Below are 15,981 nucleotides of genomic sequence, written 5' to 3'. Positions count from 1 at the left end.
TCTGTGTGTGACTTGTCTCACGTTTTAACTTGAAGAGGGCGGAGGAGAGCCAGTCTCGTTTTTCTCAAGCCTGAGCTGGTTGTCAATGGTAATCAGATCTACTTGGGAAAGTGAATGAAGTGAATCCCCCCTGTGTGTGTGCGTTGGCCTGATTTTCTCTCTCACACACATCTTTGCTTGTGCACAATCTGAGCCCTTGTGACCCAGAATGTTCTACCTCCAGCCGCCTTTGCATGCAGCCTTACAGACTCGCTTTCCAGGTGTCGGAAGACAAATGTGTTATACATTTGACAATGAGCTTAAAGGCTCAGCCGGCTGATTCTCTGCTTTGAATAATGATTTCCTTAGCACTTGAGGCAGAGCGGCTCACCACAGCTCGCGATAAGACAACACGGGTATTTCTGTAAAAACAAAACAGCAAATATCTGCTCAGAGTGAGGACGTGTTCACACGGCGTGCCTGCGTCGTTTCAAACCACATCCTAACAAAATGTGTGCCCGTGCGTAAACGTTGCGCCACGGCGGCACTGCCCGTGTTTACACATCAATAATGCAGCGTCAGAATTGAGCGGGTCAGCAGACCTTACAGTTGAGAGATAAGATTTCCAAACACCACGTCCGATTCCCCCCAAACAGAAAGACGCATTTGCTTTTACTTCAGGTACTTTCCCAGGGGCGCTTGGGCTGTGGGGGGTTTCTCTTGGTTGCCATGCTTCCAAAACGTTGAAATCCATCAAGTTAAACGATCAGAGACTTTGTTACTGTGATTTTTTTTATCTGTGATTTTTTTTTTTCTTCCTAAATCTTAAATGCTGCACCGATATGAAAACAGTGCATATTCTTATCATTAAAGTGAGGTTAGGTGTTTCAGGCTGGTAGTATTTCTGCTTTATTGCAGTGAGGGAATGTTGCATCCTTTGTGAGCTTCAAACTGCAGCTGAATGTTAATATGCCAGAAATATTTTTTTCATTCAGAGTATGATTTTCGTTACAATCTGAGTTTTTTTTTTTTTTTTTTTTGTTTTTTTTTGGTAAAAACCCAGTTTAACTACAGCATCCCGAGGCTGCGGTATTGGTGCATGCCAGTGTAATGGCTGTGCAGTCTCTGCTGGTCTTCCTGCTGCGGTCTACGTCAGACGTGGTGCTGCGTCGCAGTGTTTGGCTGCAGCACGCGGTGGGACAGATGCGCGAAGGATGCGACACGGACTGAAAAAAAAGTTTAAAGATGCTGCACGAAGCAACGGACCACTTCACATGGCTGCAACGGAGCTGCGAGTAAGAAAGACATCGTTTCCTCCCGTGCCTTTGGATTCAAGGACCGTTTTTTCCCCCCTTCTTTCAGATGCGTAAACGCACGCCGGCCTTTGCGCTTTAGCCTGCTCCACCTGCACCATCTGTGAGCCAGGTGAGTGTAACGAGTAGTGGGTGTGGTGTCGTCCACATAGTCCGTATGAGCGGCACATGCATATAGGCCAGTGGCAAGCTGGTGGGGCAGCTTTTCGTTTACACAAAGCAGCGGAGCAGCAACGCGACGCGGGCTGTCGCTCGTCCTGTCATAGTCTCATTAGTAGATAATCCAGGGGACCTCGCATCGGCTGCCGAGGTGAGTCGATACATGGATTCGGTTATACACAACACATTGTTCAATAATCGCTCATGAGCTGATAGGCAGCATCCCCTCTAATATTTAGTTTCCTATTAAACGTGTAACACTGAATACACTGTCGTTAATGTGCGTATAATAATTTACACCATTTGTACGAGAGATTTAACTTTTATTTAAATTTTTTTTGCTGTTTTGTGGCACAAACTTATTAAGTGAGATGTTTGACATGCCATATTATTTAAGGTACGGACCTGTGTGTGATTTATTCGTGTTGTTTATCACAGAAATCTACCAAAATGCGCTCTTCTTCTGGTCACTTTAATACACCTACAACAGTCGTACTGTTTGTGAGGGAGCTGATTTGAATGAATCCTGTAGAAACTATTCCTCTCTTGTGCGTATTGTTTTTCCTATTTTCCCAACTTAAAAAAAATAAATAAACAAAAACAAAAACAAGCAGAGGAATACACCTGCACACCTGCACTTTCAGCGCACCTTTTGGCCCCGCCCCTTACCTGTGCGGCAGGATATATTAAGGTAATGCGGCTACATTACTTCAAATGAACAACTGCCTGTTTTCATAGCTGGAAAACAAACGATGTCATTTGACTAATGTCAAACTCCCTGCTCCATTTAAGCAAAGCTGTAAAACAAGTTTGTGTTGATTTTTCGCGTAGGTTTCCGTGTACGCTATATCTTCTCTAGGGGTCGATAACTGGGCTCCCTACCCTCCTCACTCTCCTCACATAGCATAAACTCATTGTAAGTGTCCCCTATGTGGCAGTTGTGGGAATAAGTTAGCAACGAAAATCAGGGAGGACTGTTTTATGTCATGTGGGACCCCCTTGTTTTAATGTCATTGGTGTTTTTCTACCTGCACAGCTGAATATAAGAGTGTCCCCTCAGCTGAGGGTTTTTGGAAAGGGGCTAGAAGAGTGCTCCCAGTTCTCCTTCATACCTTCATATTAGTGAACGCACAGCCACAAGGACTATTTTTATTTTATTTTTTTTAAAACTGAGGATTGTTTTCTGTTGCAGTTCAACAAATGTCCCCAGGATACTGATAAATACAGGGTAAACCATATCAGTCTATGGAGATTTGCTTTTCCTTATTCAAAGCAATAAATCATATGCTATAATGTAATAATGGGGGCTCCATAAAATATTTTGAATACTGCTTTATCGTGTATTAGATACAGATTGTTTACAGAGTTTCTTTGTTTTATTTCTCTGAGGTTAATTTTAGTAAATTGTGTTGAAACGGAACTATTTGTCCAAGTACTGCGCTTTTGCTGTACTACTATTTTTAGCAAGTGCAGCAATTTTATGCTCATACTTGATTATGTATTAAGGAAATATATAATCAACTTGTAAAATATTTCACACTCTAGTTTAAATCATCACTCTAGATTGATGCTTTTTTTGTACCAAGGAGTTCAGGACCATTAGGAGTATTTTTACATCTCCTTCACACCATCTTTTATTCGTAGTGCTTGAATCTTTCAACACTCCACCTCCATTTCTCCTCCGCCCAGCCTGCAGGATGAACTTCAAAAACTTGAGGGAGTACCTGGCTTGGCTCTACTTCCAGTACCTGCTCATTACCGGCATCTATGTCCTGGAGCCGTGGGAAAAATCCATCTTCAACTCCGTCCTCTTCTCCGCCATCGCCATGGTGATCTACACCTCTTACGTCTTCATACCCATCCACGTGCGCCTGGCGCTGGAGTTTTTCTTTGGGATTTTTGGCGGCCAGCCCGAGAGCACCATGACACTCATGAACTAAAAGGAGGAAGGAGCATGGAGGAGGAGGAGAGAGACGACGAGTGGTCCTTCGCTCCCCCCTGGTGCAGCTTGAGCCCCACTTTGCGCCACGTTCATCCTTAACCACAGCAGCCAGCTAATCGAGACTGAAACCATGAAGATCTTAACGGAATGACCTGGAAATCAGAGCCTTACTATCTTCTTTACATCCCTAACCCTCTGGCCTTACCCCACGGTATTAGACACACAACTGTGCATTGCTTTCACACCGTCCCTGTGAAATGTCTTGTGAAATGTTGTTTGTCCTATTTGTTTTTGTTTTCTTCTCAACGTGTCTCCTGTATGAATGCATTCCACCCCTGGGATTTGCATGATAGGGTCATACATGGGTGGTAGATTTGCATGCTTATCGCACTACAAAATACTGCTAGACTCTTTTCTTTCTCTCGTGAGTTTTGAGATACGGTCTTTAAAGGGGCATTCCAGTGATTGAATGTGTAATTGAAGCTTGGGTATTTGCAGAACCAGACTGAAAAGGAAGTGGGCGTAATGAAGCACCCAATGCCCGGGCCGAGATATACGACCCCGATGAAGAATTTGGTGAGGAAAAAAAAATGTTGTAAACGTGTAAACTGAATCACGGGAGCAGTAAATAAGCGGAAGAGGGAGTGATTGTAGGTACGGCTATGGAAAAGCTCCTTTCAGAGTCACAGGAGATGTTATCCAACAGTTTGCACAAACTCAGTAATCTCCCTGAGCCGAGTGAACTCAGTCTGATTTGTAAAATTGGTGGAGTGTCCCTTTAAGTATATGCTTGTTTATCACTGATGTGTGAATTGCTCTCTTATGAAATAGGAGTTAATGCCTAACACTTTCAACATGCACTTAATGTAACTGGCTGATCTATGGTTTTGTATCAGGACCACTGTCACCTTTATTTAGTTTCCAAGTTTATGCACTGGAATCCTAACTGGAAAGCTAAATGGCACATTTTACGTATTAGGCATCATGTTCTTGCTCTTAAAAGAGAGAGCTGACAGAAAGCCGAAGCTATGCAATGATTCTTAAAAAAAAAAAAATGTCGCAATCAGGCCTCGGTTATGCGGTTTAGTCCCAAGCCCTGCATTTACGGATTGCATTTACTGGTCTGAAGTGAGTAATAAAACGAAATAATGGCGCAGACATGTGCCGAGCCCTCTCTTTATCTTCAAGTTTTCATTACCGGTGGTATGTCAGGAAGGTGTACTCAGCACTGAGCATGAGCAAATATTGATACAGCACACCTTTGTGGTTCAGGCTTGGCTTTTTCAGTGACGTAGATTCACTCACCAACGCCTGAAGTCGAAGCATGTCCATCACGTGCTGAAATGTAAAAGAAATGCTGGCAAGTTGGCCCAAATAAAACATAAAACGTTGTCTTCCATAAGTACGGCTGACCTATTGAACTAGAGAGAATATGAGTCGCAGTGTACCTGGTAGTCAGGATTAGCGTTGTGTTCAGATTTTTCGCTTAATATCGTTTTAATTATCCATGCTTTGGGTCAAGGGCTCGCTGGTTTAAACAATTTAAACATGATCTCTTTATTTATACGAAGTTATATATTTATATACACTGGTAATGCTTGGCTGGTTACAATGTCAATTACCAAAAAAAACCATGTTTTTTTGATTATTTATATCTGTGTTCTCTTTGCGGCCATAAATAACGCGTGATTTGTGCTTTACTTTGTTTCTCCGCCTTGAAGTGCTTTTATATTGTTCCCAGGTTGTGTCAATCCATTTTCACTTTTGATAAACATTTACAGTTGTACCAAGTATTTACAGCCCTGAGAATAAAGAGTCCTGAGAGGGTTTTTTTTTTTTCCACTGTCCACCAAATGGATGATTTATTTATACATGAAAGCAACACTTCACTGCAATAATCAGAAAATAAAGGCGTCTGATAAATTTGGCCATCTGTCTCATCTGAGTTTGGGTTTTTTTTCGGTAGAAATGTTCATGCGGAATATAAAACATGTTGCGCCTTCGATCGGGCAGAAGATTGAGCAAAACAAAAGGTTATGGGTAGCACATTTCCTACCCAACCGACTGTACCACATGAAGTGAATTCACACAATAAGAGGCAGAGCCACCAAACCAGTTTTCCCTAAACAGCGCAGGAATGAATACCCGCAGGCTTTGCTTTCCTCTGTGCAGTATCCTCTCCGGCCTGTCTATGCCTACAAAGCTCTGGTCGCCTGAGGTCTTCCATGTCCACCCTCTTTGTGGGAACAGAGGATTCAACCCAATGCTTGGTGGATGATGGAGATGGGAATTGTTTTAGTTATCAGTTAAGCTGCAGGAGGGAGGTTAACAGTGTTAATGCGTTGAAACCGAACACCTCCACCGTTGTCAACCCAGCACCCAAGCTCATCCCAAAATACTACGGAAGACCCTTAAATTGACTTTTTATCCCGTCCCTTCCTCTCTTCTTTATCAACTTTCCCTCTCATGCAGAAAAGCTAAGTAGGCCTTTTCTCGTAGTGCAAGTTACACTTCTGCCTCAGGGTCCTCGAAGACGTATATGTCTTCTGTTTACACTGCGCATGTTAACTTGCTTCCCATGAAGGGAGAGGTCAGAGTTTATCTCCATGATGACATGGTGTAAACAACGCTATCTTAAGAGTCAAATGAACTCTCGACACTCAGAGGAGGGCGGTGTATTGTTTCTGCTGTGTTTACACGTAGCCCGTGACTGTTTCACCCAAATCAAACCGGGGGGGGGGGGGGGCTTCCTTGCAACTGTTGGGCCTGACGGGACAGACACGTACATGACACCGCGAAAAACACGCTAGTCTGCCAAAACAGCCAGGGTTCAGCTTACAAGGAAACCCCAGAAAGTGTTCAAATATTAATATTGTCGCTAACATTTGATAACGCCTTCCGTGCTGGCACAAGTCTCTCCTCTCGCTCTCTCTCTCTCACACACACACACACACACACACGGCGGAGGTTCTGCCTCCTGCAATTGATGCTATTGTTCAGCTGTACTTTCCTACAGGTGTGTGCCATTACAATGGATGTCTCCATGGAAATAACCCCAGACTACTGTTTAACTACAATCTGTGACAGACAGGGACAACAATAGACCACACACACACAATCAGCATTGCGGCCTGACCTGTGGATTATATTGTTTGATGTTTTTTCTGGTCACAGACAAAACTGAGATATTTTTTTATTAACTAGGGCCAAGCCTACAGCCTGCAACCTACTCTAAGAGTTAACTAATTTGCAGTGCCATCCCTGGCTGGGACATTAATTACAATGTATGCATGGCACAGAAAAAAACAATCCAAAACGGACTTGTTCAGACTTTTCTATAACATGAATAGTCTTCTTTTATAAGCGATAGACATCATTCCTTTATTTCATCATCAGATAAACTGTATTTTAAATTTAAGAAAAGACAGTTGTCTATTAATGTTGTATGTTTCAGTTTTGAGGTCAGTTCTCGGAGGTACATTAAACACACGGACAGGGCAGTGTGTAAACTGCACTGGGCAGTAATTTTAAAACTAAAGTCACTGACATGAACCACACGAACACACACCTAAAATAAACACCTTGCACGCTTTGGTTTGTTCTACGGCACGAAACAAATCATTTTTATCGTGACTACCTGCTACAGTTTGGCTCTATCCTGGGCTAAAAGAAAAATCCATGCAAATCAATGCAACACATAACATGACTAATAACTGTGTGACCTCACTGTGAAGTACGACTTTACGAAATTTACATTTTGAGTCACTTGTGTAAACATCTGTTCTATCAAAGGAAAACATGCTGCTGTTATAATGTTTTATAGCGCCAATTAGCAGGTTTGTTTTGAGGGAATACCGTTTGCACTGCTGGGCGTGAGTGTGTCTGTGTGTGTCACCGTTGTTGTGTACCGGTTCTGCCGAGGGCTTCGCTTAAACTGGAGCTTTTTCCAGTTTTGTTTCCTCACGATGAGTCAGACGTAATTCAAAAAAACGAAAATCGAGTTGTTTTCCTGGGGATATTTAATCTAATCTTATTTTAAAATGAAACCCAGAGTGGCTGAGCTTTCCAACAAACAAAGGTTTCACATAATTGGGTTGTAACTCATGCACTGAGCAAACAATAAGCACTGATTAGATCAGACACAATAGGGAAAGCACTTACATCATTTGGGAACACAACCACATCACACAAAATCACATCCGAGGTCACATTATTGTGGCATGAGGATAAACTGACGGTCGACAAGTGACGTCTTTTTTTTTTCTTTGACTGACCGCAGTCAGACAAGCTTTGTGCTGTGGCATTTAGAAAGAGTGTGCAATTATTGCCATTTGTTATTGATCGAAGATGGAGGAGGAATTTACCTCGTGGCACCGTTCCCAGTTCCGCAGTATATATCTGAACTATGAATCAGTCAATATGAACCTGGGAGTGGCTGGCCTGATAAAAACACCCGATTCCAGTTTTGATCGTGTGCTTTCTCCGAAGCTGGAAACCAACCCTCAGTTGACTTTTAATACAAATGAAATATAGTAGGATCACAGAAAGAGCTGTTGAAGAGACTGTTCTCCTCATTGCATAGTCAAAGCAATATTATTACCACCAACTGGGGATTATAAATTCTGAAGTTTCAAGTAATTTGACCTAAAAATACATTCGTGCACACACCCAAGTCTGTGTCTGATAAGATATCTTAAAAATAACACTAAGTATTTGAAGGCCTGTAACTGTTAAGAAGAAAGAAGATTGCCACCAAGTGGTCAAATGAAGAAATAATTGTTTCCTCCTTGTAGTGTAGATGTGAGGGTCTAGCAGAACGTAGTATTGCACAAACAATAATTTTCTGGTTCTGATGCCGTGTCTCAGAGTGCGGCGCTCCACATCCGAGGATCAGAGGGAAAGTCATCAGTGTGTGCGAGCTGCTGTGAAGGAATGTTTGACGGGGAACCAAGAGTTTTGAAACACACAAGGGGGAGGTTTTACAATCTCTTTTATCCATGGGATACCGAACCTGGGTGATCTTTTTGCAGGGTCGAGGAGTGTGTTAGGTGAGCTAAACCCAATCACCGGGGAGAGTGTAGTGCTAAATAATCAGCTTAGGACTGAAGGTGAGTTTGTCTGCTGATTTAGGTGCATACGAGGCCTGGTGGTGTAACTGTATGTGTTGCTTTTGTGAAGCTGAGAGAAGAAAGGGAAGTTTCTAATGTTTGTGGCAGAGCCTGCAAGACACAGTTTTTTTTTTTCTCCACTCTCTCCCGTCCAAACACAAACAAGAACCAGTAGTCCAGCAGTCAGTCGTGCTTTCATGCATTTGCTGACAAAAAGGAATAAGTCCCATGGTGCTCTCTGATTGAGATGACTGAATGTTTGGCTTTGTATCCAGAGAGCAATGTAACATAAGCCTGAAGTGCAGTGCGTTACTGCCCTCTCTGGTTGAAAGCTCAACTTGGAAATCACTTCATGTCTTAAGGTAAAATACTGGAAGCAAGGGAAAACAGTATTTAAAATCTGCCAGTTGGCTGCTCTTTAAAACAACCCAAGGATTTTATTTGGACATACTGATGCCAACCCTCTTAGATATTAGGTTATAGTCAGCAGCCTGTTAGCCTAGCTTATCTTAGCTTAGTTTAACATAAAGAATGGATATACCCTTTTTTTTTGCCCTAAAGTAATCAGTTCTTCTAATATTATCATCACTGTGAAGCTTGTCGGGCAACATGTAGAGACTTTCGGTGAGGTTTTGGTGGTGCTGGTTAACAGATTTGTTACCTTTGAACAGAGGCATGCTAGCTGCTTCCCCTTGTTTCTTGTCTTTAAGATAAGCTCAGCGAACCAAGGGCTGGCTGCTGGATGAAAGAATTTTGAATTCATACACCGTTCAGGCGTAAAATTATGACCAACTTCCTAATATTGTGTAGGTCTCCCTTGTGCCTCCAAAACAGTTGAGACTCATCAGAGAATGGACATGGGCCTTCCGAGGGTGTCCTGTAGTGTCTGGCAACAGGATGTTGTTAGTGGGGGCCCTTTGGGTCCTATGGGTTGAGGGGAGGGGCCTCTGTGGTTCATCCCACAGATACTTGATCAGTTTGGGTTCTAGTGAATTTGGAGGCCAAGTCAACACCTTGTGCTGTTCTTCATATTTTTCTGAGTTGTTTGAGTGTGTGTGCCTGTGTCAGGCTGCATCCTGCTGGGGATGGCTGCTGCCATCAAGGAGTGTCATTGCTATGGGGTGGGGGTGCCTGGTCTGGTCTGGTCTGGTCTAGGTGGGTGGTACATGTCTAAGTAACATCCACATGAATGCTAGGTCCAAAAGTTTCCCAGCAGAACAGTGTATTGTCACCAGATGATCAGTGTTATTTACTTCTCCTGTTAGTGGTCATAATGTTATGCTTGATCAGTGTAAGCTGCAATGCTTTTGTCACTGAAAACTATGAATCCTATTAAATTGTTTTAAAAAAGGTCCAAATAAGCCTCGATAGAACTCAAATTAAGCCCCTTAACAGACTTTTTATTCATTAACAACACCAGATGACACCATAAAGCCATCATCTCTACATCACTTCACATCCGTTTAATTAATACAGAATCAATCTGTTCATTCTGCATCTTAACCGATTCAGACGGAAAGGGTCGCCAAGTTTCCACAACCTACTTTGAGTGCATTATGAGCCCATCCCTGCCATCAGAGAGTCTTGTCATAGAAAGTGTGGCGGAGGACAGTGTGTTTGTACTCTGACTATCTTCACTGCCAGCGGATCACTTGCCAAACTCATTAGCTGCTAATTCTGCAGGGTCTCGATTTTCTTTGATAAGATTCAGCAAAGCACGTAAAAACTGCTGGCCTTGTTTGTACCGGTGAATACAGTCAGGGGGGAAATAACCATACAGAGTGGCTGCTTGCTTTGTTGGTTAAGTCTCTGCGTTACTGTCTCACTCTAGACCTCTCCAACTCACTCTATACACATTCACAGCAGCTCCTTTACATGAATAGGGTTAAAGTAAGGCAATACACCTCCATCCATCCAAGTCATCTTTGAACCTCTCTCTGCTCGGCTGCACCGGCTGAGTAAGTTAACCCTTCCTTATCCCTCGCTCCCTGGTGTGTGCGGATGGAGGTTGAGGGCAGGTGTTAAATGAACGGACAGGTGAGCAGCTCCTGGGTCCCTCTGTGACCAGCTGGGCACTGTAAACTGACCGCCGCTGTTGTGTGTGGTCTGAATGGAGCTGAGAGACGATGTTGTTGGGGTCAGGCATGGAGAACCCCAGAGGAACCCCGCTGTCTCTCTCAGGACTCAGCTGCATATCTTACTCTCCATCTATTTGTCTTTTACGGAAGGGGCAAGTCAGCGCTTTACCCGAGCTGCTGGGAAAGAAGGAGAGGAAGAGCATGTAAATGTAGGAGAGGAGATAAAGAAAGGTGAAAATAGACTTAAAATGACTTAAATAAGCGCAGTCTTATCCTTTTTATAGCGGCCTCCTCATCCGTCCATCCCACCATCAGCCCGCTCTGATCCCCAAATTTCATTTCCCTTCTTCCTGCTCACTCATAGCCAGTCATAGATCTCTCTGAGGACATGAGGTCTTTGGCAACTGAGGCATGTCCACTGCTCAAACATTCATTGTCAATGGCAAGTCGAGAGTTTCGACTAGACGGCTACCAGAAAATCACTTTTTTTTAACAAAAAAAACCAAAAAACTGATGCTATCTTGTTACACAGAAAGAATGAATCATTGTCCGGATGCACAGTATGAATCAACGTGAGCAAATGTCGCCGCCAGCAGCCTCGGGGGCTCGTGTGCAAAAAGTCGGTCACAGTGATCAGGCAAGCGTTGCACTTCCACTGATTTAAAGGAGATAGGCTGGTTCCTTCGACAAACAGCTCAAGTTCAGCAGCTGTTGAGTGATTATCAGGGCTCTTTAGGCTAAAGCTTTCCTCTGGATGTCCACCAAGCACGGGTAGACTGTAAATACTGAGCTCCCTGTGCTGCGCGCCGGTTTTGCAGATCTAGCATCCGAGTCTTTTTAATTAATTGTTACTGATATTGTTAGGTCAACTTGGATGAATCTGTAAGGGATTTAAAAAGACCTAAAATGAAAGAAGTTTGCACCATGTGCACTGCTGTCCAGCCCTATGCATAAAAAAGCCGCTAGCCTCAGTTACACACTCCTCTTTGCTTGGCTTTGTCCCGCCACAAGAGCCTGGGTAGTAGCTTGGATGCTGGAGGAATGCCTCCCGTATCAGGTGACCCATTGCCCCCACGGCCTTTGCTCCTTGCCTAGCTCGCAGTGAAGGAGTGCTCCTGGCGGGCGCTGTATCCCGTGTCACAAAAGCACCTTTCTACACAACGGGGGTACAGAGAATGGGCCACAGCACAGTGGTTCTCCTTGGGTCAGCTCCAGCCCGCCGTAGTGGGATTTCAGACCTCCCCCTGTGCTTCCAGCAAATACCCTCATTGGTGGGGATGTTCTTTCACCCAAGCCTGACAGTGATATCAGAGAGACCTGGAGCTCCTGGTGCTGCCTCCAAGACGCCGCAAGAAAGGATAAATGATCGTACTACCTATGCATAACTGGGTGAGTTTTATGAACTTTGCTGAATTCATATTCTCAAAATGTTGCATGTCACCATGACAAGTAATGAGACCAACAGCTTGTGTGTATGTTGTAGATGACTAAACTTTATATTGTGGACAAAACAAATGCAGGTCAGTCTAGTTAGAGATGCTAAAAAGATTTGAGGGGTGGAGGGGCTTATGAAATCAGCTTTGAATGGCACACTAGCAAGAAAACGTAGCTAACTGCAACTGGCAACATAGAAAAAACAAACAGAAAGAAGAAAACAACAAAAAGTTGAAGTGATGCTTGAAAACGACAAAAGAAATTAGTTCAGAGATGTCATCACATGTTTTCCCCTGCATGAGCAATTTGCAACAGTGAACTATTTTCCTAGCATGTCGTTTTTTAATCAGAATAGAAGGACAGAAGAGCTGAGTCTCTGTGTGTTCTCAGATTCCAGTCAACCATGAGGATTATCTCCTGTCAGTCGACTCTCGTGGCTGTAGTTGTGCTTACACTCACTGTGGCATCCTGCGCTGAAGCCAAGACGACACAGAAACCAAAATACCTGTACACCAAGAAGCCCGTCCCTCACATCACTGTGCACAGCCCCGTCACCACCAGCGTGCCCAAGACTCTGAAGACAGTGGTGACGCCTAGTCCTGTGCAGCCGCACCCGCTGCCCACCGCAGGGAAGACCACATACCCAGGTCATGTCATCCCCCAGCACTACAGTGAGAATACAGAGCCCCCCGGTGCTGGTCATGAGAACTACACTCTGGATTATAATGAATGTTACTTCAACTTCTGTGAGTGCTGTCCACCTGAGAGGGGACCCAGGGGCCCAAAGGGAGACAGAGGCTTGGCAGGTATCCGACTCACTGTTAGAGCACAAATTTGTACGTGTTTAATTTCCTAATTTTAAACATCACTTTTTTCCTTCTCACCTAGGGCCACCAGGTGATAGAGGCCTTGATGGGGCGGCTGGTTTACCTGGACCACCTGGTGTGAGTGGTCCTATGGGGTTAAAAGGAGATAAAGGTGGATATAAAAGGGTTTAATACAAATTTAATATTAGAGTTTATTGTAATGTACTGCACCATAGCCATGGCATGTCATGTGTTACAGGGTCGTGGGACAAGGTTACAAGGTTACAAAGGGAAATCTCAAAACTTCTTGACACAGCAGATCCACTTCTCTCTGCAGATACCAAGAAAACTACTGCAATGCAACTTCTACTTCCCACTAATTTTAGTTTAAAGCTCATTGTAGTGAAGAATGAATGCTAGGGAAGCTGGAGGAAGTTCAACATTTGGTTAATCCCTATTTGGTAAAAGCTTTTTTATTACTGACCGTCATCTTCATAAAAGTGCCTCAGAGCCCACTGCTGACCACACCAAAGAATGATGTGGGTGGAGTTAGAGTTGTAAAAGGATCGGGACTCTCAACCGGAGGGAAGTGAAACAGTCCTATTGTGTCCGTTAAAGTACTATTTAAAGAATCTGCACCAAAGTAACAAAACACAAACATGATCACAGCTATTCCTGCATGTGACTTTTCAAGAGTTCAAGCAAAGTCTGTCACACTGTGCCGTGCCAGAACAGGCTTAGAGACTTTAAACACATTTTTCTCCTTCACCTAGTAGCAGTGGTTAAGATTGAAATAATTATTATGCTCTATCGTGTAAATTTCCCAGGGGATAAAGGTGACAGAGGGAACACCGGGACAAATGGCACACCAGGAATTCCAGGGAAACCAGGACAAAAAGGTACAGCACAGATTAGACGATGAATGAATCTTTTATGTTGTTGCCATAGTTCACTATCTCTGACGCAGTCCCCCTTACCTTGCAGGTGACGTTGGCAACAAAGGTGAAAAAGGTGAAATAGGGTCGCAAGGTTTCAAGGGTGAAAGTGGGGAGAAAGGAGAACCTGGCCTGAATGGGGCTGCTGGTGAGAAAGGAGAACCAGGAAAAGAGGGACCAGTTGGACCTCCAGGACTGGCTGTTGCACAAGGTCCTAAGGGAGAAAAGGGGGATAAAGGGGAGTGTGGCATATTCGGGGAGAGAGGGCCGAAAGGTGAGCGAGGGGAACCTGGGTCTCCTGGCATCCCAGGAGCAATGGGAATTCCTGGCATTAATGGTAAGCATGGTGCCCCGGGCCCTGTGGGTCTTCGAGGGGATCAAGGACCACCTGGACCACAAGGAGAACCAGGGGTGAGAGGGTCTGAAGGATCACAGGGAGTGAGAGGGATGCCTGGGCCAAAAGGGGATAGAGGTTACCCTGGAATGAGAGGTGACCGGGGCTTTCGTGGAATCAAAGGAGCCAAGGGATCAGGGATACCACAGAAACGCTCTGCCTTCAGTGTAGGCATCTCCCCAAAAAAGTCCTTCCCTCCCTCTGGCTTCCCGATCCGCTTCGACAAAATCTTCTACAATGAAGAGAACCACTACAACGTCACTTCCAACAGCTTTACCTGCGTCCACCCAGGGGTTTATGTCTTCTCCTTCCACATAACCGTGCGTAACCAGCCACTGCGAGCCACGCTGGTAGTGAACGGATCGCGGCGAGTGAGGACACGGGACTCTCTGTACGGTCAAGACATCGACCAGGCGTCCACTCTGGTGGTGCTACGTCTGGCGGTGGGTGATCAAGTGTGGATGGAGACGGCCAGGGACTGGAATGGGGTGTATGCCAGCAGTGAGGATGACAGTATCTTCTCTGGGTTTCTGCTTTACTCTGACAAGGCCTGATGCTCACCAGTTCTGAACTGATAATCTCTTCCTCTACTGGATTGTTTCAGCTTGACCACATCAGAGAAAGGGGCCAAACACCAGTGGTGCTACACTTACAGTATGAGCTGCTCAGAAGCTTCCCTGTACATTTTGTATTATCACCTAACCTCTCATTTTTTTTACTGTCTGAATAAAAACGAAGAACTCCGCACACACTCTGGTGTTACTGAGGGATATAATTATTGCCAATATTTTACCTCCTTCATCAAGTAAATCAGGTCAGCTGTCTAATCCATAAAAAGTAGGTAAATTGGTGGGTGAAACAAATTGTCAGTGTCATCTAGATATTTCTGAAGGTACTGAAACAAAATCCTAACAATAGGAACAAAAGAGAATATAGCTAAATACAATAATAACCACACACTCACTAGACAGTTCATTAGGTACACTATTAAAAACGAATGCAATCTAATATAACTGTTCTGTACTAAATCTTATAGGTGGTTTAGGATTCTCCGTCAGTTTCGGCGACAACAAAGACCCTAGCGCCGTAGCTGACGTGCACCTCCTCAGAAATGTAACCACACGCTGCGGCGACGCAGACTGCAAGAGCTGTGATTGGTCCGCTTGGTAGCAGCGCGTTTCTGCTTTAATATTTCCTGCTGCTTCTCCATCTCTGCAGTTTTCAAAGTAGGAGGTTTGGAGAGGTTCGGAGATACAAACGTTTGTATGACTCATCTTCGGTGAAATCTTGGCGAAAGTTTCAGTCACCATTGTTTAAAGTGAAGCAGGAAGTAGAAACAAAAATGAACCCGACTGGCAAAAAAGACACAGCGTCGACTAGCGTTTGGGTGGCGTTTTTACAGAGCGAGGCGGACTGACGAGCGCACAAGTATAAACGTCTCGCAGCGACGTTGGCTATGTGTGTAGGTTACGCCATCTATTGGCCCGTTCTATTTGTCTTGTAAGCCCGACTTGCAACTCGAAAGTGACGTCACATCCGTGTTGGAAAACAAGTTACAGCGGGTTTTTGCGTTCTGTTTTGTACACAACACGACAGGTCGGAGAAAAGATGTTTATAGTGTTTATCTCGTTTACAGTGCAACCACGGCGGATTTCACATGTTCATTACATATTACACAAACATATTTCACAGTTTGATATCTGAATATTCCGTTTTGATTAACGTTAACGATAGGCTACTGCTCTGCTTTCTGCTCAAGACTCGGCATTGTTGTCATAGTAACTGAACTAACTGAACTCGGGGTCCTCTGAGCCTCGACGAGTTGACGACCTG

The 15,981-nt window shown here is 44.3% G+C and overlaps 2 protein-coding genes across 2 annotated transcripts; both read left to right on the top strand.

Annotated features, from left to right (window-relative positions):
- The first annotated feature begins 3,062 nt into the window (after nucleotides 1-3,062).
- Nucleotides 3,063-3,945, top strand: sptssb (serine palmitoyltransferase, small subunit B). The gene has a single exon (XM_084559152.1). It carries the CDS (start codon nucleotides 3,149-3,151, stop codon nucleotides 3,389-3,391), a length of 243 nt encoding a protein of 80 aa, XP_084415278.1. The 5' UTR covers nucleotides 3,063-3,148; the 3' UTR covers nucleotides 3,392-3,945.
- An 8,471-nt stretch (nucleotides 3,946-12,416) lies between these two features.
- otol1b (otolin 1b) lies at nucleotides 12,417-15,544 on the top strand (the record flags this gene model as incomplete). Its single annotated transcript, XM_084559634.1, has 4 exons — nucleotides 12,417-12,819; nucleotides 12,902-12,991; nucleotides 13,647-13,718; nucleotides 13,804-15,544. 4 exons carry the CDS (start codon nucleotides 12,417-12,419, stop codon nucleotides 14,700-14,702), a joined length of 1,464 nt encoding a protein of 487 aa, XP_084415760.1. The 3' UTR covers nucleotides 14,703-15,544.
- Nucleotides 15,545-15,981: the final 437 nt, after the last annotated feature.

Source organism: Chelon labrosus, assembly GCF_963514085.1.
Source record: "Chelon labrosus genome assembly, chromosome: 13".
In the NCBI taxonomy this organism is placed as follows: domain Eukaryota; kingdom Metazoa; phylum Chordata; class Actinopteri; order Mugiliformes; family Mugilidae; genus Chelon; species Chelon labrosus.
This window is presented reverse-complemented; position numbering and strand designations above follow the sequence as displayed.

What these genes read in the sequence shown, in the direction of transcription:
- sptssb (XM_084559152.1), top strand. Translation starts at nt 3,149, where the DNA reads ATGAACTTCAAAAACTTGAGGGAGTACCTGGCTTGGCTCTACTTCCAG.